We start from the raw sequence: 22,476 nt of genomic DNA on the forward strand, positions 1-22,476 counted from the left end.
CCCAAGAGCATCAGCAACAGGTTTTGGGAGCCATTGAGAGAGCAAAGCAAGTGACTGTTCCAGAATTGAATTCTATTCTTCACCGTCACCATCAGCTACCGACATGGTAAGCCAATGGGAAGGCCGACGGACTGTCCAGGCAAACGGAACTTTTACCCTAACAGCAGACCGGACATCCCCAAGTTGATCCGAAAAGGATCAATCCGGGTCTGCCGGAGTGTTCCACAAAGGGGGAGTAGTGTAACGGACACAGGCATGCTGCCGAGACAGTTATAATCTTCGTGCAGGGGGACTACAAGGAACTGCATGGCTTGTCACAAGTGAAGGTACCAGATTGTATTCTGAGCTCAAAGGGTTAACTGGACAAGTCTCTTTCATTGCTGGAATGCTAATGAACCCTCTTTTGTGTGCAGGTAAACAGCCCCCCTGTGAGGTGTATGCTGATGGGGATTATGTGTGAGTGATAATTGTTTTAAAGGTTAATTGAATTCTATGTGCCTGGCCAGGAAATGTTAAGTGGGGTGAGGTGCCGAAGAGTCTAGAAACTGGCCAAGTGATTAATTCAAGGAGATGTCATTGTTTCAGGGGGTCTGTGTTGAAGCCCCCTACTGGGAAAAGGGGAGGGCGGAAACTGTCATTGTTCTTGTAACAGTTGTAACCAGATATAAGCAGGTGAAATATGCCAAATAAAGTCAGTCTGCTTGACCCTCCAAACGTAGCACGTCTCGTTTCTTGGAAGGGCGTTCGATGGGATATACCGGCGGTACCTGCATATCGCAGCTTGCCAGGGAAAAGGACGTCTCCAACGGCCGATACCCCTCACTACCAGTGGGTAGCCGTTACACAAGCTATTAGCACTGGCTGCAACAGAGGAAGGAGCAATGGAAAACAATGACAAGGTGATTCTCAGTGAGTCGGGCTGGGCCGCCGATAGGGGGGTAGCAACAGTCCTCCTGTATGGGGCCTGGACACACAGGAGGCCCAAACAGCAGGAAAAAACAGTTGTGAGTAAGACAGGGAGGAGGATTGGGGCAGAGGGAGCAATCACTGGAACAATGCCACATGTGTCTCTCCCTGCATCAGCTGAAACACAGATTCCCCCCCCCCTCTCCCTTCCACTGTCTTTCAGCTGTTTCAAAGCATTGTTCCTTCGCTTGCTCCCCAACCTCACCTAGGGTTGCCACATTATTCAGACTGGACTGAGAAGTTGTGGGAGTCTTTGTGGTGGAGGTTCATGATCATCAGATGTCCAAAAAACCCACACTGTCTGGTCCTGGTCTCCCCGATGACCTGCACTCCCACTCTCCTCTGTCTGGGAACTCTGATGGCCGGGCATTGCTCCCAGAGGACATGTTTCTCCTCTGCACATGGACATCACTGTTCAGGGCCAGTGTGAAGACCCGCCATTAGGTGCTGGGGATGTCCCTACCAGAGAAAGATGTGTGATGGAGGGGTCCCAGGGGACCTATAGTGGCCATTTAAAATGAACGTCTACAAAGATAAATATATAGTCTGCCATTACTGACTTCCTTATGAAAATTAAGATTGCCTGGTTGTTTCTGATTTCAGTATTTTAAGACTTGAAGAAAGCATGCAGTTTGTCAAACTGGATAGAATTGTGTTGTTTTTTTTTGGAAAAATGGCTAACTACCGGTATGTAACTATGTATGATCCTATAATTCAGAGTGAAGCCAGCACTCTTAAACTTTGTACTTGTCTTAGGTCAGTCACTCAGAAAGTTCAGAAGCCACTGGATCAGTAACACAACCTTGGTACTAGTATTTCTAGGAAAGATCAATAATGGCATCCTCCATGCTTCCTTATCACTATAGGTTAGGTTTCCTTTAAATCCCAACTGAACTTTACATTTTTAAAATTTAAGTCAGCTAAATGTGTGGAAGTGGTGGTCTTTCTGCAGAGGTCCAACACATCTTCAGTTGAGTCAGAACTACATCTTACCGATCAGCAGGGGACATGAGCTTTATTGAGTGCAGAGCTATAATTGGGACTTAGGAAGGTGCATGTTGAACCTCTGCAAAGAGACCACTGCTTCCTAACAAAGAGCAAGTGACCATCTTTACAGCATGCTAGCAAAGAGATAGGCTCTACTCAGTATGTTGCTGCTTTATAAAGAAAATAAACTTTTACTTTGATGCACCTGGAATTTATTTATGCCTATTGGCCTAAACTGAAAATTCAGTTGGGCGTTAAAGGCAAAGCGACACTGTATTTCTACAGGCCTCTTCCCCAGTTATCTTCCATTACCAATGATTCTACACTGTTCCTGTCTTCATGTCGGATGCTATGGGGAAAGGTGACATCACCCCCTGTGTCGTGACAGTGTTTGAGACTAGCAAATAACTGCTAGACCAGGAATGGGCAAACTACGGCCCTGCAGACCTTTTAATCCGGCCCTGGGTACAGGGTGGAAAACTGAACGATTTTTCTTTTTTTTTTACCACCGTGTGTCTGTGTATGGTCTACATTGCATTCAGTCATGGGAAGTGCCATCAGCGCTATAGGGGGGGGGGGGGGAAATCCCTGCTTTTAAAAAGATTCCCACGGCTGCGGCCACCTCCCGGTGCCTGCTTCATAATTAATATCTGCCACGGCCTTGATGTTTGTCATGTCTTTGGCCTATAAAGAAATACACTAATATCTTCTGGACTTGTAATTCAAATATCGTCCACTAGATGTCACTCTTAACAAAGGACTGTTGATGGGCAGTGTTCTATGGTAATGTACATTTCCTGTTGGGTTACTGAAAACTGTCTTCACTTCCTATCACCACTCTTTCATCTCTTTTCCACTGTACAGTTCACATGGAGTCAGCTTAGTCTGCACCACATGTTTCCTAAGTCTTGATCCTCCTGGGACAGCATCGCTGGTATAATAAAGACTGTTTATCTATATGCCTAGTAGACATTTGTTTGTGTCCATATAATTCTTATATGTTCATTTATTAGTTTATCTCTAGTTTCACCATTATTCATACGCATCTTGTATGGCCACCATCTGTTCATCGTAATAAAGATCCAAAGTTACAGACAGTCTGGTTATTTAGGATGCAAGGTTTAAGCTGTATGTCGAGCTACATATACGCCAGGGCCAAACATGTTGCGAGAACAGAACAATGTTGTTTTCTGACTGAACCTCTACAGGAAGACAAGTAGCTGACTTGACCAATGCAAAATAATCAGACAGACTACCCACAGTTCCAGCACACTTATAGTTAGAATTCTCCTGCTGCGACCAAGTTTCATGCACCGAATGGTGATTCAGAGCTCCCCCCAACCTGTCAAGCTGGTGTCCATCATCAGCACCTTCAAGAAAAGGGGGGGGGGACTTCCCTGCCCCATACCATTGGGAAGCTATCCCATAGTCTAAGGACAGAAGAGTGCTGGGATCCAAGGATATTAGAGAAAAGACTGAAAACTTCCCCCAACCTATAGGAAGCAATTTTCCTAGCTTGGAGGACTGAGACTACTTACGGTACTGGGACTGAGGTTTCGCTTCGGAAGTCGAGTCCTGAGAATGGCAAAAAGACTGCCTCAAGAAGAACGAGTAGAAGTAGAGGGCGCAGCTGACCATTGAGTTAAAAAATAACACTAGCTGACAGCTTCTTGCAGGGGAATTCTACAGACTAACATTTTAGCCAAATAATCCTTTGTATGTTTATGTGAAAGTCCCAAATAGAAATCTGCCTCACTGCCTGCGGATTCTAACTCCCTGGATTCTAACTCCTTTATTTTCAACCTGGTGATCCAGCCAGTAAGTTTGTTATATTCCAACAGAACAAGCTGTTCTACAAATGTAGCATTTAGAGGCTTGAGACAAACCATTTAACACTGACAGGGGTGCTTACAATGGTCAGCTTTTATTTATGTAGAACATTTATCCCAAAAGGAACACAACTTTTTCTGTAACGGCTTAAAAGGTGTTAGCAGGAATCCATGTAACAAAAAACAGTGCAGCGCAACAGTAATTAAATTCACAAATAAAAAGTGACTATCACAAATGAATGTGAAAAAATATAAATAAATAGAAAACAGTGTCCATGTGAATAAAAGTCCATAGATATCCAAAATGATCCAACTGAAAAAGATCCCAGAGTGACAGTGAAGAGATGACACCATATATAATCCACCACCAGTGAAAGATGGCCTCTCACCTTATAGCTTCGACCCTTGCAGGTCACAAAGCATATCTGTTTAAATCAGGAATCAGCTGACAGCCTCCATAGAAAGAGAATGGATGATATTAGCACCAAGGATCCAAGCCCGGTCACTGTCACAGGGTCACCTCAGCACTCTATTTCCAGGTTTCTCTCAACAGACGGATGTGCTCGCCGGTGCCTCAGATCTAGCAGATCCCTCCTGTCTGCTCCGCAGACTACAGATTATATTTGATTATTTGTTTATTTTACTTCCAGAGCTGAATACCGTTCTTATTTAGCAGGAATCCAGCCTTAAATAGTTAGTCAAGTGCATCTAGCACTCTCTTCCTCCAGAATACCAATGTTCAAAGGTGTCTGTTACTCATTCATCCAGATTTAAGCCATCCTAGGCAGGGAGTGTGTTACCGGAGGGATTACTAGGTGAAAACAGAAGGTAAAAGGCCTAAAAAATAAAACAAATGCAGCCACCACATCTAATGATTGGTAACCTGCAATATATGACAGTTTTTATTTTGGGTTTAATAAACCCAAATAAGTGGGGTTAATAACCACTTGCTGACCAGCTCACTGTTATTTGCGTCCGCAGAATGGCACCGCTGGGCAAACCTCTGTACCTGTACAGCGGCTCCTTTAAGAGCCGTAGCAGGCGCGTGCCCACTGTACGTGGCTGGAGGGCGCGATTCCCGCAAACCACCCGCGGGCACGAAAGCCAGAACAAAACGGAATCACCTTCCATGAGAAAAAGTGGCGTTTGGGAACTTGCCACTGAGGTCCCGAACGTTCCACAAACTCACGGAAGGGGGCAGAATCTACCAACTGAAAAGGCAGCCGTTGAAGTTCTAGGAATTTAGCTAAGCTAGCATTCAACCGCTGGGCATGTGGATGGCTGGGAGAGAACTTCTTTTGGCGCTGCAGCAGCTGGGGCAGGAAAATTTGCCTGGTACAATCTTGCCCGCATGTACTAGGCTGTGACACACCTAATTCTACACCTTCAGTCCTATCAGTGCAGGCTTCAGAGAGGACTGAGGGTATAGTGGGGTTGGAGATCCCAGCTGATGAGGAGCAAGGAGAGGTCCGCTTTGTTTTTTGGTGTGGGTCTTTGAGGTACGCTTGCCAACAAACTGCATGGCAGGTCGACATATGTCTGGTCAAGCATGTGGTGCCCAAGCGGGTGATGTTTTGGCCACGCGAGATGCGCTTGCGACATATATTGCAAATAGCCGCGTGTGCGATCTGATGCACTTGTCTCAAAAAAGGCCCACACCAAAGAACTTTTGGAATAACGCTGAGAGACAGCAGCGCCCTGCACATGCGGAGCTCTGCGTTGTGATGCAGTCGGTGTGCTGCCCTTAAGCTGGCCCCTGGAGGGCACCCTGCCTTGTTGGAGATGTGTCTCCTCCTCCTCTCTCCTATCAGGCACCCACGTGACCTCATCATCCCCTCCCTCATCATCACTGTAGAAAACCTGGCAGTATGCTGCAGCTGGGGAAACATGACTGCCAAATTGCTGTCCTTTTTGGGCACCCCCTCTCTCTGGGCTCACGTTACTGCCTTCCTCTAGCTGTGTACCATCATTGAAGCCTTCAAAACGCTGCCCATCCTCCTGCAGCATGTACCCAACACTGTGGTCAAACAGTTCGGGGGACTCCTCAGGAGGACATGGTGGGGCTAGGGAAGGAGTGACTGATGCTATTGAGCAGAGGGAAGAGGCCACATTGGCAGCTTCTTTGCCAGACAAAGTACCCTGAGCCTGGGTGAGAGGATTAGGAGGATGAGGACGGCTTGGTCATCCACTCTACCAAGTCTTCGGCATGTTGCGGCTCAACACAGCCAGCTGTTGAAAAAAAGGACGAGCGTGTCCCACGGCCGCGTGCTGATGAGGATGCAGCGTGTCCACGACCAGCACTGCTGCCTCTAGACGCAGAGCCTGCTTGCCCTCTTTTATCGGCTCGTGACTCTCTGCCTCTCCTTGTTGTCCTTCCAGACATACTAATGGCCTGCAGGGATATGTAGCTGCACAAATACCTGCTGATACCTGCCTGTGGTATTAATATGAGTACACCAGCAAATCTATTGACGTAGCTTTAGGCGCACATTGTACAGAGGACACAGTACACCATGTGAGAATACGTGCAGATCCCCTGCCTGTGGTATTAATATGAGCAGATCTCTGCCTGTAGGAATTAATATGAGTACACCAGCAAATCTATTGACGTAGCTTTAGGTGCACACGGTGCAGAGGACACAGACAGTACACCACATGAAAATACTTGCAGAATGATCCCCTGCCTGTGGTATTAATATGAGCAGATCCCTGCCTGTAGGAATGAATATGAGAACACCAGCAAATCTATTGACGTAGCTTTAGGTGCCAACTGTGCAGAGGACACAGACAGTACACCAAGTGAAAATACTGCAGCTAGCACAATCACCTGCCTGCCTGTCGGTATATTAGAAAGAGTGGATCTAGCTAAAGTCCATACAGTGTATAAATACACACTGTGGGCCAGATTCACGTAGCTCAGCGGATCTATAGATCCGCTCGATCTACGTGAATTAAGATCCGCTCCCGCAAGTTTAGGAGGCAAGTGGCTAATTCACAAACCACTTACCTCCAAACTTGCGACGGCAGATCCTAAATCCCCCAGCGGAATTCAAATTCCGCGGCTAGGGGAGTGTCATATTTAAATCAGGCGCGTTCCCGCGCCGATTTAAATGCGCAGGCGCCGTCCACGAAATTTCCCGGCATGCATTGCTCCCACTGACGTCGCTAGGACATCAGTGGTTGCGACGCTTACGTAAACGACGTCCGTCCGTATTCGAGAACGACTTACGCAAACGACGTTCAAAAATTCAAATTCGACGCGGGAACGCCGGCTATACCGCCTGATAAAAGAAAGGGTAAGTATACAACGGGTACGCCGCTACGGAAACGTCGTAAGAAGACTGCGTCGGGTCCGCGTACGTTCGTGAATTTGCGTATCTCGCTGATTTACATATTATTTCTTGTAAATCAGCGGGAACGCCCCCGGCGCCATTTTTAAATTTAAAAATAGATCCGACAGTGTAACACAGTGTAACACTGTCAGATCTTAGCCCTATCTATGCGTATCTGATTCTATGAATCAGACGCATAGATAGGACCAGTTTACGTCAGAGATACGATGGTGTATCTGTAGATACACCGTCGTATCTCTTTGTGAATCTGGCCCTGTTACTCTAACTGACTAGCCTGCCTGCCCCCAACTCCAAAAAATTACACTCTCTCTCTCTGTGTCTCTCTCTGTAAACCACCGCAAAACACTACACAAGGCCGACACTTATATAGTGTGGGGCGTGTACTAAACCCCGAGCCATAATTGGCCAAAGCCACTCTGGCTTTGGCCAATTATGGCTCTCCGTTTTTGCAAGCTGTGATTGGCCAAGCATGCGGGTCATAGTGCATGCTAGGCCAATCAACAGCCAGCAATGCACTGCGATACCGTTCATTATTCGACGAACGGTAAAAAAATACGATGTTCGAGTCGAACATACGATGTTCGAGTCGAACATACGATGTTCGAGTTGAATATACGATGTTCGAGTCGAACATGGGTTCGACTCACACATGAAGCTCATCCCTAATGGTGACACCCGAAGGTGTGCTAGCAAATTATCTTACGGCTGCAAGGTAAGCAGCATTCAATAAAACCAATGGAATCACTCGGGGGTAGAGGGTATACTTCCTATCCATCCTTCCAGTAGTGTGGTGCCTAGGGGGTTAAGGCTTCCTTCCAGGCTGGGTGGTCAGCAAGGTAAGACAGCTCCAAAGTGTGTCACCAGGCAGGGTAGAGAAAACAGAGGAGGCTCTCTATTGTAATATGTTTTGAACACTCAGCGGTGTATTCAAACATATAACAAACAGGGTACTCGCATTTAAAACAGTAATGTAGTGTATATCACAAACGAGCAGCGAGTTCACACTGTGCAAACGTCACTTCCGGTGTCCTATTGTCTGACGCGTATCGTCACTGTCACATGACTTCATCGGAGATACATTCTGGATGTCTGAAGTGTCTTTATATAGTGAATAGGAAAAATGCCGATCAGCCATTTTCTTGTAGCCCGCCTATAGTTAGAATAGCAGCAGCCATTTTCTATGTGATTATTCTAATGGTCTACAACCAAAGCCATTTTGTTGTGGTCATATATGGACATACAGACACTGATGGCTTATTGTTGTGAATGGTTTACAGGTATATAAATAAAATCCTGACGTGAGCCGCACAGAGTGTAACTTGCATCACAGGGCAACATAAATTTTATTAAAATGGGAGAATAAAATTTGATAAAATCGGGTAAAAACTAGCATATTAAAAGAAGATAAAAAAACAAGATGAACAAGATAAAAATAGGGGTAGCCATGGTCAGAGTAAATAAAAACAACAGGTGTTTAACCACTTCCCGACCGCCACATGTAAATGTACGTCCACAGAATGGCACGTACAGGCAAATGGGCGTACATGTACGTCCTTGCCTTCTAGCGGGTGGGAGGTCCGATCGCTACATGTGGTGGTCGGATCCCCTCGGGGAGCGATCCGGGACGACGGCACGGCTATTCGTTTATAGCTGAAGAACGGGGAGAGCCGTATGTAAACACGGCTTCTCCGTGCTTCACTATGGCGCTGCATCGATCGAGTGATCCCCTTTATAGGGAGACTCGATCGATGACGTCAGTCCTACAGCCACACCCCCCTACAGTTGTAAACATACACCAAGTGAACACTAACTCCTACAGTGCCCCCTGTGGTTAACTCCCAAACTGCAACTGTCATTTTCACAATAAACAATGCAATTTAAATGCATTTTTTGCTGTGAAAATGACAATGGTCCCAAAAATGTGTCAAAATTGTCCGAAGTGTCCACCATAATGTCGCAGTCACGAAAAAAATCGCTGATCGCCGCCATTAGTAGTAAAAAAAAAAAAAAATAATAAAAATGCAATAAAACTATCCCCTATTTTGAAAACGCTATAAATTTTGCGCAAACCAATCGATAAACGCCTATTGTGATTTTTTTTGCAAAAAATAGGTAGAAGAATACGTATCGGCCTAAACTGAGGAAAAAAAACATTTTTATATATGTTTTTGGGGGATATTTATTACAGCAAACAGTAAAAAATATTGAATTTTTTTCAAAATTGTCGCTCTATTTTTGTTTATAGCGCAAAAAATAAAAACCGCAGAGGTGATCAAATACCACCAAAAGAAAGCTCTATTTGTGGGGGAAAAAGGACGCCAATTTTGTTTGGGAGCCACGTCGCACGACCGCGCAATTGTCTGTTAAAGCGATGCAGTGCCGAATCGCAAAACCTGGCCTGGGCATTTAGCTGCCTAAAGGTCCGGGGCTTAAGTGGTTAAATTAGGACTCCAGAAGTGATGCTTTAGCAGAAGAAGACATAAAATCAATTGCTAATAAAAACAGTAGCCATAGATATTCTGAAATACATTGAGGTAAAAAAATATGTATATTGTGCTGTTAGGAGGAGGGTCAAATAAGATGAAAGTAGAGAGGACTGGTAAACACCAATATAATAAATATATAAAAGGAGGCGGGATCTATAAAGAAAAAAATTACGAATAGAACAAAGGAAGTGTGTCTATAAAAGGAAGCGAGGGAGCTTAAAAGTCACTGATAAAACAATTAAGATCAAATTCTATTTTAAAGCCACGGAGCGTAAATGTGTCTAAAACAAATATCCATTTGGACTCAAGTTAGCACAGAGTTCTAACTTTATGTCCCACTCTCCAGTGTCTCTTATAGGGTTCAATGCCCCAGAATCTCAAATGTGCTGGATCCTTTTGTGGTGTATTGCAAAATGTTTAGAGACACTGGGCCAGATTCATGTAGAAATCCGGCGGCGTAGCGTATACCATTTACGTTACACCGCCGCAAGTTTTCAGCGTAAGTGCTTGATTCACAAAGCACTTGCCTGTAAACTTGCGGCGGCGTAGCGTAAAGCCATCCGGCGCAAGCCCGCCTAATTCAAATGGGGCGTGTATCATTTAAATTAGGCGCATTCCCGCGCCGAACGTACTGCGCATGCTCTGTTTTGAAATTTCCCGTTGTGCTTTGCGCGAAATGACGTCGCCCCGACGTAATGTTTTGATGGCGACGTGCGTTACGTACTTTCGTATTCCCGGACAATTTATGCAAAAAAAAAAATTGGAAATTCGACGCGGGAATGACGGCCATACTTTAACATGGGTTGTCTATTTTTACACCACCTAAATAGCAGCCGTAACTTTGCGACGGGAAAAGCCGACTAGCAACGACGTAAGAGAATGCGGCGAACGCGCGTACCTTTGTGGATCGCCGTAAACAGCTAATTTGCATACCCGACGCGGAAAACGACGCAAACTCCACCCAGCGGGCGCCGAAGTATTGCATCCTAAGATCCGAAGGCGTACAAAGCCGTACGCCTATCGGATCTTAGCCAAATGCCGTTGTATCTTTGTTTGTGAATTCAAAATAAAGATACGACGCGGCAAATTTGAAAGTACGCCGGAGTATCAGCAGATACTCCGGTGTACTGTTTCTGTGAATCTGGCCCACTGTGTTTGTCGAAACCCTTAATGATGTTTTGTATATGTTCTTTGATTCATACTTTCAGTGGTCTTTTTGTGCGCCCAGTGTATTGTAAACCACAGCTGCACTCCAGGGCATATACAGCTTCCTCTGTATTGCAACACATAAAGTCCTTCACTTCATATGTGTTACCAGTGGTAGTGGAAGTGAACGTATATGTTTTTTCAGCTGTTTTTTAGTTTCTTTGTGCAGGCAAAACATCTTCTGCATTGGTAGAACCCTTTTCCGGAAAAGAACGTATAGCGTATTTTGGGGGGGTGTCTGGGATGCTTTTAACCAGTTTGTCCCTCAAAGTTGGAGCTCTTTTATATACAAATGTTGGTGTCTGCAGGAGGAGTTCTCTTAAATGTGTGTCTGTCAGTAACATGTGCCAATGGCGTTTTATAATCTTCGACATTTTTGTGTTGAGTGTTGTAATTTAAAACGATTGGTACTGCATTGGTTCTGGTGTCATCCTTCTCTTTATCCTTGATAAGTGTTGCTCTGTCCATTCTTTTCACTTCTTCTATTTTTTGTTTAATCAGGTCTTGTTTGTAGCCTTTATTGGTAAACCTTTGGCCTATCTTCTCTGCTTGGGCGAGGAAATCTTCATCTTTTGTGCAGTTCCTGCGTAGCCTCATAAGTTGACCCTTGGGAATATTGCAGAGTTCAAATGGTGGCAACTTTCAAATCGGTAGATAGCTGTTCTTATCCACATTTTTAAAATGTGTTTTGGTACTAATTGTTTCGTCTTCCTGCATGATTTCCAGATCTAAAAAGGTGACGTTATGTTTGCTAATATCCCATGTCGGAGTGATTTTCCTATAGTTTACATTCAAGTTTTCTAAGAATTGTACCAATCGTGTTTCTTCTCCTTTCCACAAGATAAAGATGTCATCTATGTATCGTTTAAAAATTACAAGCTCAATGGGGGTATCCGAAAAGATGTTCTCATCTTCCCACTTCGCCATGAATAGGCTTGCTACACTTGGTGCGAATTTGGCACCCATTGCAAAACCAGTTTTTTGATGGTAGTAGTTCCGGTCATACCAAAAATAACTATTTTTTGAGACAGAAATCTAAACATTTAATTAGATATTTCCTTTGCGGGCATGGTAGTTCAGTATGCTTCCTTAGTCCCCATTTCAAAGCTTTGCAGGCCTGGTGATGAAATATAATTGTATATAGCGAGGACACGTCTGCTGTCGCTAAGATCCATGGACCTCTGTCCTTTGGTAATTCTTCCAAGATCTGGAGTATTTGCTCTCTTAGGTAAGCTTTGGTTTTCTTTATAGCAGGTTGTAAATAATTGTCGATATATTGTCCCATTCTTGAAGTGAAGGAATCTACCCCGTTGACAATAGGTCTGGGGGGAGGGTTTATCTTATCCTTGTGTATTTTTGGTAATGAATAAATAATGGATGTCCGACATGCTTTTGGGATTAAAATTTTTGCCCAACTTTTGTTTAAAATATTCCTTTTCATTCTGAGGTGTACAACCAATTCTAATTCTTTCCTACATTTAAAAACTGGATTCCTGGGTAGTTTGATGTAGGTATTGGCATCTTTGAGTAGATTTGCCATGTTTTCTTTATATTGGTTCTTTGTTAGAATCACAATCCCTCCTCTGTCAGCTGGTCATATGACGATGTCCTTTTTTTTTTGTCAGTTTTCTGATGCCACTTTTCACAAAGTTTGGTTCTTCACGTTTCTTGATTTTCAGAGTTTTCAGATCTTCTAAGACAATTTTCTTTAAATTTTTGACATACTTGTTGTTGTTTTTATTTACTCTGACCATGGCTACCCCTATTTTTATCTTGTTCATCTTGTTTTTTTTTATCTTCTTTTATATGCTAGTTTTTACCCAATTTTATTAAATTTTATTCTCCCATTTTAATAAAATGTATGTTGCCCCGTGATATAAGTTACACTCTGTGCGGCTCACGTCAGGATTTTATTTATATACCTGTAAACAATTCACAACAAGATGCCCATTAGAATAATCACATAGAAAATGGTTGCTGCTATTCTAACTATAGGCGGGCTACAAGAAAATGGCTGATCTGCATTTTTCCTATTCACTATATAAAGACACGTCCGACGTCCAGAATGCATCTCTGATGAAGTCATGTGACAGTGATGATATGCGTCAGACACTAAGACACCGGAAGTGACGTTTGCACGGTGTGAGCTCACTGCTAGTTTCTGATATACACTACATTACTGTTTTAAATGTGAGTACCCTGTTTGAATAAACCGCTGAGTGTTTAAAACATATTACACTAGAGAGCCTCCTCTATGTTTTCTCTACCCTGTCTGGTGACAGACTTTGGAGCTGTCTTACCTTGCTGACCACCCAGCCTGGAAGGAAGGCTTAACCCCCTAGGCACCTATTTGTATTTATTTGCACTCTTGCTGCGATTTCCTCTGCGACCGCATAAATTATTATCTCTACATTGTGATTTTATTTATGCACCCAGCACTCCACTTGCACCTTGCAATTTCTTTTGATCAAATGGCATCACCTCTTGGACTGAGTCGCAGTTGCACCATTTACACTTTGTAACAACTGGACAATCTTGTGGTTTCATCCGCCATTCATACAATGTGATTTTACTTGTATTATACAGTCACATATTTTTATTTATTTGCACTCTTATTCAGTTCACTGTTTTATTCATCTATCATTGTTGTATATCAGTTATGTCCAGTCATTCATTTTGATTGGAGCATAACACCATCCTGCGATTTCCATCCAGCAAGTCACCTTATCTGCACTGTTTGCACATTCATTCAGTTCACCTTTGAATGCACCTTATCTTAGCATTTATAGCAATTGTTATCTTTCAGTCAGTCTATTTGCACATTCATTTATCAATTATACTATTTTAGTTATTTATACATTTTACCACTTACACCATTCTATGCTAACCGCATAACCCCTAAGCGCAACACCATCTCTTGATTATTTCCATGTCTCACTGTGGGTAGTGGTTGGCCCATATGATAGTTGCCGCACCTTTACCCTCTGTGTACACATAGTTTCCACTGTAGCGCAGGAATAACTACTTTACCCATCGTCAATCATGACGCCCGCCGGACCCAAAAAAATAGAAAAAAATTAAACCGCTCCGCCTCCTGGGAGGCCTCCTGCCGCCCGCCCGTTCTGCACGTTGACAGTTCTTATATAGGCAAGGGGTGGGGCCATCCGGCTACGTCACCCAGTGGCACTGCCCCTTCTGATGTTATGTGACGGTTCAAAGTTCGCGTTAGAGCATTTCCTCTGTCCGGCCAATCCCTACCTAATACTTTGCTCTCAAAATTTTGTTGTCGGAAATTCCGACAGCAAATGTCTGATGGAGCCTACACACGATCAGAATTTCCGACAACAAGCTCCCATCGAACATTTGTTGTCGGAATTTCTGAGCGTGTGTACGCATTAGAGTTCATTTACATTTGTAGTTTGGGGGGGGTGGCAAAATCACATAGTTAAGATGTGTTTTTGCCACCCCTGCCCCAACAGCACCCCTTTAGCTGCAAAGACCAGGGGTGTACAACACAGCTGCGGCAGGAGTTATATGCCCTGTCATGGTCGGGGGTGTAGCAACTTCCAAGCATGACCCATTCAAATTAATGAGGCTGCTATGCAAATGCCCTGCGACCTTGTGCAGTACAGCAAACAAGGGGTTAAAGCAGGCAGCATTGTGTTGCTTTCTCACCACCTGAACCATTTACTTGAATGGGTCGTATTTGGCAGACAGTAGTACCCACCAAAAGAAACAGGGGGTTTAATTCCTGCTGCGACATGTGTACACCTTTAGTAGCTAAAGGGGGTAATGACTGGGGCGGTAAATGTGTGACTCAACCGCAGGGTTTTACCACCCCCAAACTTTATGTGTGAATGAATCCTAAGGGTGCTGCTGCTGAATGCAACTAAGGACTCATTCACAAGTGCAGCAGGCACTGCTGCTCTTCTGAAAAGCCATCTGAGTGGTTGAGGATATATGTTGCCTCCCCGCCACCTGATTTTAACCCACGATTGCCTTGCAATGCATACGATTGCAACACGTTAGTATGATGGCAGCAACTGAGGATTAAATCAGGTGTGAGGAGGCGACACTGGGCTTGGTGATCTCTGACTTCTCTGTTGTTCAGGTAGATCTCCACCTCTTTAAGTTTGCCTACCCCTGCTCTGGATAAAGGTGCACATTGCAGCAAAAGCTGTTTTTTCTTTTATCCTATTATATTTGGCTAAAGTTCTGCTTTCACAGACATGTATTTTTTATGTAACCATTCCAATAATGAAATAATGTAATCAAATAACGTACAGAATGTTACTTACCTGTCTTCTTGGTTTATATAAGTATTGTTGCAGATTGTGGTGACTTAACATGTCTTCCAAGTCTCTTACACTTTTTCTACGTTGCTCCAGTGCTTGCATATCTAAGCAGACTGCGCTGGCATTTTCTCTCCTGAAATGCAGAGTGATTTGTTTTTTAGTTATTAATTATAAGACTAGTGATGGGCCGAACACCCCTTAGTTCGGTTTGCACCAGAACTCCCAAACATGTAAAACGTTTGGACCCAAATTGCAAACTCTATTAAAGTCTTTGGGACTTAAACTTGAAAAATCAAAAGTCCCCATTTTGAAGGCGTAACCTTACCAAGTTATTGGCCATAAAAAGGGTATGGGGGCCTAAGTACTGCCCTGGGGGACATGCATCAATGCAAAGTGAAACAATAAAAAAAAAATCCTTTAAATATAGCCTGCCTGTAAAGTGGTATAACTGTACCATGTAAAGAACCTGCTGCAGCAAAACTGACATATATAAAGACAAAAAATGAAATTTAAATAGGATTTTTCCAGCTGCAAGCCATTGCCGGCAATACAAACATGTTAAAAAAAAAAAAAAAGTGTAGTTCCATCCCCCCAATCCATACCAGGCCCTTTGGGTCTGGTGTGGATTTTAAGGGGAACCCCCCACATCAAAAAAAATGTGTGGGGTCCCCCCAAAATCCATACCAGACCCTTATCTGAGCATGCAGTCCGGCAGGTCAGGAAAGGGGGGGGACAAGCCCCCCCAATAAACCATACCAAGTCACATGCCCTCAACATGGGGGGTGCTTTGGGGTGGGGGGGCAAAGCACCTTGTTCCCATGTTGATGGGGAGAAGGGCCTCTTCCAGACAACCCTGGGCTGTGGGGGTCTGCGGGCAGGGGGCTGATTGGAATCTGGAAGCCCTCTTTAACAAGGGGGCCCCTAGATCCCAGCTTCCCCCCTATGGGAATGAGTTTGGGGCACATAATACCCCTACCCATTCACCAAAAAAGTGTCAAAAATAAATTAAAACACATACAGTTTTTGACAATTCCTTTATTAAAAATAAAATAAAAATGTCCCCCCAATGTAGATCCATCGTCAATCACAACAACCGCCAGACACCCCAAAAAAAAAAAGCTCCACCCGTGACTAAGGCTAACCTGCTACCTGCTCCGCCATCTGCCAGTTCTTAAATAGGTAAGGAGCAGAGTCACCTGGGACATCACCTGGTGGCACCGCCCCGTGTGACGTCACCAATTGGTGCATACTGGGTCGATGATGTCACATAGGGGTGGTGCCACCAGATGTCACCAGGTGGTTCTGCCCCTTACCTATTTTGGAACTGTAAAATGGTAGAGAAGGCAGTCGACAGTTAGCATTCCTCGCAGACAGAGCTTTTTTCTTTTTTGGGTCCGGCAGTGCAGTGGGCACTGTGATTGACGATAGATCTACATTGGGGGACATTTGTTTTTTTTTAAATAAAGGAATTGTCAAAAACTGTGTTTTTATTTATTTTTGAAAAGTTTTTTGGTGAATTAGTAAGGAGTACAATGTACCCCATACTCATTCACATTAGGGGGGGCTATGATCTGGGTTTTCAGATTCTGATAAGCGCTCCCTGGCCACAAACCCCCACAACCACAGCCCAGGGTTGTGGGTAAAAGGCTCTTTCCCCCATGTGGCCTGGTATGGTTCAGGAGGGGGGGGGACTCGCTTGTCCCCCCCTTTTCCTGGCTGGTCAGGCTGCATGCTCAAATAAGGGTCTGATATGGATTTTAGGGGGGCCCCACGCCATTTAAAAAAAATTAGGTGTAAGGGTTCCCCTCAAAATCCATACCAGACCTAAGGGTCTGGTATGGATTTTGGGGGGTCCCCATGCCGTTTTTTTTTTTTTTTACAGTTTCTAGTGCTAGCTAATTCAGCAATGTTTTTTCTTTCCATTCAGCTGTCAGCGGGAAAGCCCACTGACAGCTGATGACTCATCGTGGCCACGGTCCTTGACAACCTACTGACTGTGCGCTCAGCGGGCTATCCTGCCAAGCACACAGAAAATCTGGATGTTTGGCAAACACCCGATCATGACGTTTTAAGCATTTTCTCCTTACTGAAAAAAAATTACATAAAACCTTCACACTTTGTGAAGACAGGCTTTTGTTAACATCATTTTCTACCCATTAAAGTCTATGGAAATGCAAAAGCAGTTTTATGTAGCTCAATCTTCGAAACAGGCCTTTAAACATGCCACTATCTTGACGGGCAATTTATAATTATCATATCCATACTACAAGTGGAGTGACAACCCACTCAAGTACTGGAAAAACTCTTCCAAATTAAGTGTAGCTCCAGTTTTACCCCACATGTCACATGGTGAGCACATGTGTTTATGTGTCTTGTGGCACAGCAATCAAAGCATTATTCAGAGGTACAAGGAAGCCCAAATTATGTTTAACCCCTTCAGCCCTGGAAGATTTGGCTGCTCAATGACCAGGCCATTTTTTTAAATACGGCACTGCGTCGTTTTAACTGATAATTGCGCGGTTCTGCGACGCTGTACCCAAACAAAAATGTGGTTTTTATTTTTTGCGCTATAAACAAAGAAATTGCGTAAAATTCAGAAAAAAAAAAAATGTTACTATTTGTTATAATAAATATGCCCAACTTTTAAATTAACCTATTTTTTTTTCCTCAGTTAATGCCGACGTGTATTTTTCTACATATTTTTGGTATAAAAAAAAAGAAAATTGCAAGCGTCTAAAAAATAGGGGATAGATTTATGCCATTTTTATTATTATTATTATTTTTTACTAGTAATGGTAGCGATCTGTGATTTTTATCAGGACTGTGATATTGCGGCGGACACTTGACACGTTTTTGGGACCATTGACATTTATACAGTGATTAGTGCTACAAAAAAATGCACCGATTACTGTATAAATGTCACTGGCAGGGAAGAGGCTAACACTAGGGGGCGATCAAGGGCTTAACTGTGTTCTAACTGTAGGGGGATGGGACTAACTGTATAAACACACGATCAGTCTCCTCTCCCCTGAAAGAATCGGGATCTGTGCGTTTACACACACAGTTTCCGTTTCTCGCTCTGTCACAAGCACCCCTAGTGGCCAAAAAGGTGAAGCGACGTAAAGTAACGTCGCTTTGCCCAGCCGTGCCATTCTACAGCAGTAAAACTGCGGCGGCTGGTCGGCAAGGAGTTAACAGCGCTCCTTAAGCCCCTACCACTGGTAAGTCTGGCCACGCCCACTTTCACCGCTGTCTCCCTGAAGTGTCCCTCATTCTCAATTTCTAAAGTTGATATGTATGACTATGTATCAATAAAAATAGTGCAGTGTTACCAAGACCACAACCAATACATACAATATAAATTGAAATGATTCATACAAAAGATAGATAGATCTATCTATCTAATTGTGCTTAAGTTACCACCTATTTTATACTTGTGTATCCAACCAATCAAAATCATACTAAATTATTACAGAAAAAAAAATAGATAAAGCTATTCCATAAATATCAAGCTTTTCTAATATATAAAGTGTCCTTGTGCTTCACCTCAATTAGTTAAAGTTCTACAACCATAGACTGTGCAGAGGGAGGCACAGCCTAGTAGAGTGTACAGGGGCTCAGAAGCTTAAAAGCTCAGTATTTTCTTTTAAAGGAGCCTTCTCCAGCTCATCATATATACTGCTTTGTAAGAAGGATACATTAAAAGTGCAGTTTTTTTTACACATGATGAAATAAAATGATGGTATACACTTTGAAGTTTCTTTTGTCCTTATGAGCTACCCTGAGAACCCTGAGAATCTGTGGCACCAGTGCACTCACGTGTTGGAAAAAAAACAGGAGCCAGGTGGAGAGAGGGGAAAAGGTGCGCCGATGTTCATATTTTATAAACAGCTAAATGGAGCATCTTCTGTTGTGGAACAGTTTGGGGCATTGTCAATTGTTGTAGAACTTTGATTAATGAAGCACTCTTGAGGACATGGACACTTTGGAGAAACAGCAGTACACTGATCTTCCCAGTGAATGGCTGTGCAAGGGGGGCATGTCAGCACAAGTATTGGCCATTGGAGGACAAGTAGGCTGTGCTCTCAGCATAGCCAGAACACTTACTACGCTAGGATGGATGTACTCATGCCTAGTGTGGTCAGTATGAAATAGGAAAGCAGGACTGTCAAGATCACCAGCTATCTCACACAAAGTAAGCAATGCAAAGAAAACTGGATACTTTTAACACAAGTACAGCTGTGACCAGAAGTTTTGGGAATGACACAAATATTAATTTTCACAAAGTCTGCTGCCTTAATTCTTATGATGCCAATTTGCATATACTCGAGAATGATATGAAGAGTGATCAGATGAATTGCAGTTAATTGCAAAGTCCCTCTTTGTCATGAAAATTAACTTAATTCCATAAAAACATTTCCACTGCATTAGTGAAGAAGGCTTCAGTGTGCCCAAGAAAGACAGCCCGGAGCTAGGACCAAGGGGACTTGGTGGAGGGCACACATGACACAGTTAACAGGGCAAATTAACCATTGGCTCTCGGGGGGGCGGGGGGGGCGGAGAAAGGAGGTGATAAAAGGGTAAGTCCCGGCCCCCAGAGCAAGCAGAACGCGCAGGAAAGTTTCAGATAGAGACACCATGGCTGATCTGGCTACTATTTGGGCCCAGCTGCAGGCAGAAGCGGCGATCCACGGCCCGGATTGGCTCCAGGACCAGCTGCGGCCCATTCTGGGGGGGACAGCCACGGCAAGTACCGAGGGGGGGCGGGATCCGGGACGGTCGCGGCCCCCGGAGCGCTTCTCCCCGGATTCATCTCCCAGAGCCCAGCGTTCCACGGGGAGTCCCCATGTGCAGGCCCCTCCGGGCCCCCCCGCAAAGCGCGCGGCAGTGACAGGCAGGGGGGGGGGACCGGGAGGAATCCCATTCGAGGACGGGGCTCGGCAGGAGGCTGCTCCACCAGCCCTGGGGCGGCCCCTAATCCCGCACGGCGCATGGAGTCGGAATCGGCGGGCTCCTCCCCCCGCGTTGCAGCGCGGGGTGCGGGGCCTCAGCGGGGGAGGCAGCGGAGCACTGCTGCTGGGCATTCATCCTCCGCTGCCGGCAGCACGGCTCATGTGGAGACGGATGGAGCGATTGCGGGTGACAGCGGTGTTCGAGGCGTCGGGGCTGGGGGCGCCCCCCCCCGGCCCGCGGAAAGCGTCGGAGAAATCCGTGAACGGCTAGTGGTCCGACCCCTAGGCAGCATGGTAAGTCAGCTTCTCCTGCTATCTTGAATGCGGGGTTGGGTATGTTGGGACAAGGGGTGCCTGTGGTAGCGGGGGCGGCGGGGGGTTCCCCTCCTGGCACGGGTTTAGGGGGGGTGGACTCGGGGTTGGGGGGGTTTGCGGGGTTCTTGGCGGGCAAAAAGGCACTGGTGGGTGAGTTTGAAGGCACAGGGGGGGGTTCCGGGGCCGGCGGCCGCTTGGGTGGATCCCGCCGGGGCAGGGCCTAGCGCGGTGGTGGCTTCTGCGGCTCCGCCGGTGGTGGCAAGCCTGCTCCCGCCGGTGGTGGCCCCCGCTGTGGCCCCGGCAAGTGCGGCGTCAGCAGGAGTGTCCGGGGAGGGAAAGGGGGCGGGGGATGCAGCAGCAAAACAAGAGATTATACGTCTAGCAGACGCAGCTAAGTGCGAGGTTTACATATGTTACGAGGCTTCGTTAGGGACCCACCTCAAGGCGGAGGTCAGGGAAAAAATATGGAAAGGTGAGTATGTGGAAATTTATTCTCTCCTCCCGCTAGAAAAATTTAATCTGGATAGGGGGAAGCCTGATGAGTCTAAAAAGGAGGAGGAGGAGAGGCGTCGGTATCGGTTGATACCCCGCACTTTCGCAAATTGGTTGCAGGCCTTTAGTATCTTGGCATGTGTGGTGGGTGAGAAAAAGCCAGAGTGCTGTTCGGGTTTATTCATCTACCAAAATGCAATCGGGGAAGCTCAGAGGGTCTATGGGGGATCGGCGTGGCTACGCTATGACGAACAGTTTCGTCAGAGGATGGCCATGCGCCCGGACCTGCGCTGGAATCAAAAGGACATGAACCTGTGGTTGTGCTTGATGACGGCGGCCAGGGCCCCGGGACAGTTTTTTCAGGGAGGGGCCGGTGGTCCCTCTACCCAGGGGCAACCGGCCAGTCGGGCAAAAGGGGTGTGCTGGCAGTTCAACTCTGGCACCTGTAAGTTTGGGGGCAACTGTCGGTTCAAGCATGAATGCTCAGGTTGCGGAGTCTCCCACCCACTTTCCAAGTGCTTCAAGCAAGCCAAGGGCCGTGGAGGGGAGCCTGCAAACAAGGGGGGAGACGCCGGTGAGGGTGGAAAGGATGTGGCCGTTTCTCGGTAGGTATCCGGACAGGGGGGCAGCGACCGTTCTGGAGAGGGGTTTTTCCGTGGGGTTCCTTATTCCGTGTAAGATGGAGACGGTCCCTCCAGTGCCGCGCAATTTGAGATCGGCGTTGCTTCATCCCGAAGTGGTTTCGGAGAAACTGCGAAAGGAGGTGGCGCTGGGGCGCATGGCCGGTCCATTTCGGGTAGCTCCATGGGGGGGGGATTTGGTAGTCTCTCCATTGGGGGTGGTGCCCAAAAAGGAGCCCAACAAGTTTAGGTTGATACACCACCTCTCGTTTCCGAAGGGGGGGTCGGTCAATGACGCCATTGATCCGGAGGCTTGCGCGGTCAGTTACACGTCATTTGATGCAGCGGTTCACTGGGTTCGCCGGTATGGGCAGGGGGCGTTGATGGCGAAATCGGATATCGAGGCGGCGTTTCGTTTGCTGCCGGTACACCCGGACAGCTTCCGTTTGTTGGGGTGTCACTGGGAGGGGCAGTTTTATGTAGACCGGTGCCTTCCCATGGGGTGTTCCATCTTCTGTGCGTTTTTCGAGACGTTTAGCTCCTTTTTGGAGTGGGTGGTGAGGGATGTTTCGGGCCTCAATTCAGTTATCCATTATTTGGATGACTTTCTGTGTATAGGGCCGGCTTCCTCCAGAGTGGCCGCGACACTTTTGGCCACGCTGGAGCATATGGCTGACTATTTTGGGGTTCCCTTAGCCCCTGAAAAAACGGAAGGTCCGCGCGCGGTGATGACGTTTTTGGGGATCACGTTGGATTCCGAGGCCATGGAATGTCGGCTGCCGGAGGACAAAGTGTTGGCGCTCAAGATGGAAGTTAGAGGCATGTTGGGGGTACGCAAGGTTCGGCTAAGGGAGCTTCAGTCCTTACTGGGCAAGCTGAACTTTGCGTGCCGCATCTTGCCGATGGGACGGGTTTTTTGCCGACGGCTGTCGGCTAGCACGTCGGGGGTGGAGTCCCCGAACCACTTCGTTACCT

At 45.8% G+C, this 22,476-nt stretch overlaps 1 protein-coding gene across 3 annotated transcripts in view; it reads right to left on the bottom strand.

The window, feature by feature from the left end:
- SLC9A3 (solute carrier family 9 member A3) overlaps window positions 1-22,476 on the bottom strand; it is a 714,882-nt gene that overhangs the window by 82,492 nt on the left and 609,914 nt on the right. For all 3 annotated transcript variants that reach the window (XM_040353440.1, XM_040353441.1, XM_040353442.1), the window contains exon 12: window positions 15,126-15,255. In XM_040353440.1, coding sequence (XP_040209374.1) covers window positions 15,126-15,255 — 130 coding nt within the window. The remainder of the gene's footprint in view (window positions 1-15,125; window positions 15,256-22,476) is intronic.

The sequence above is a fragment of the Rana temporaria genome, chromosome 5 (genome assembly GCF_905171775.1).
Source record: "Rana temporaria chromosome 5, aRanTem1.1, whole genome shotgun sequence".
NCBI lineage: Eukaryota > Metazoa > Chordata > Amphibia > Anura > Ranidae > Rana > Rana temporaria.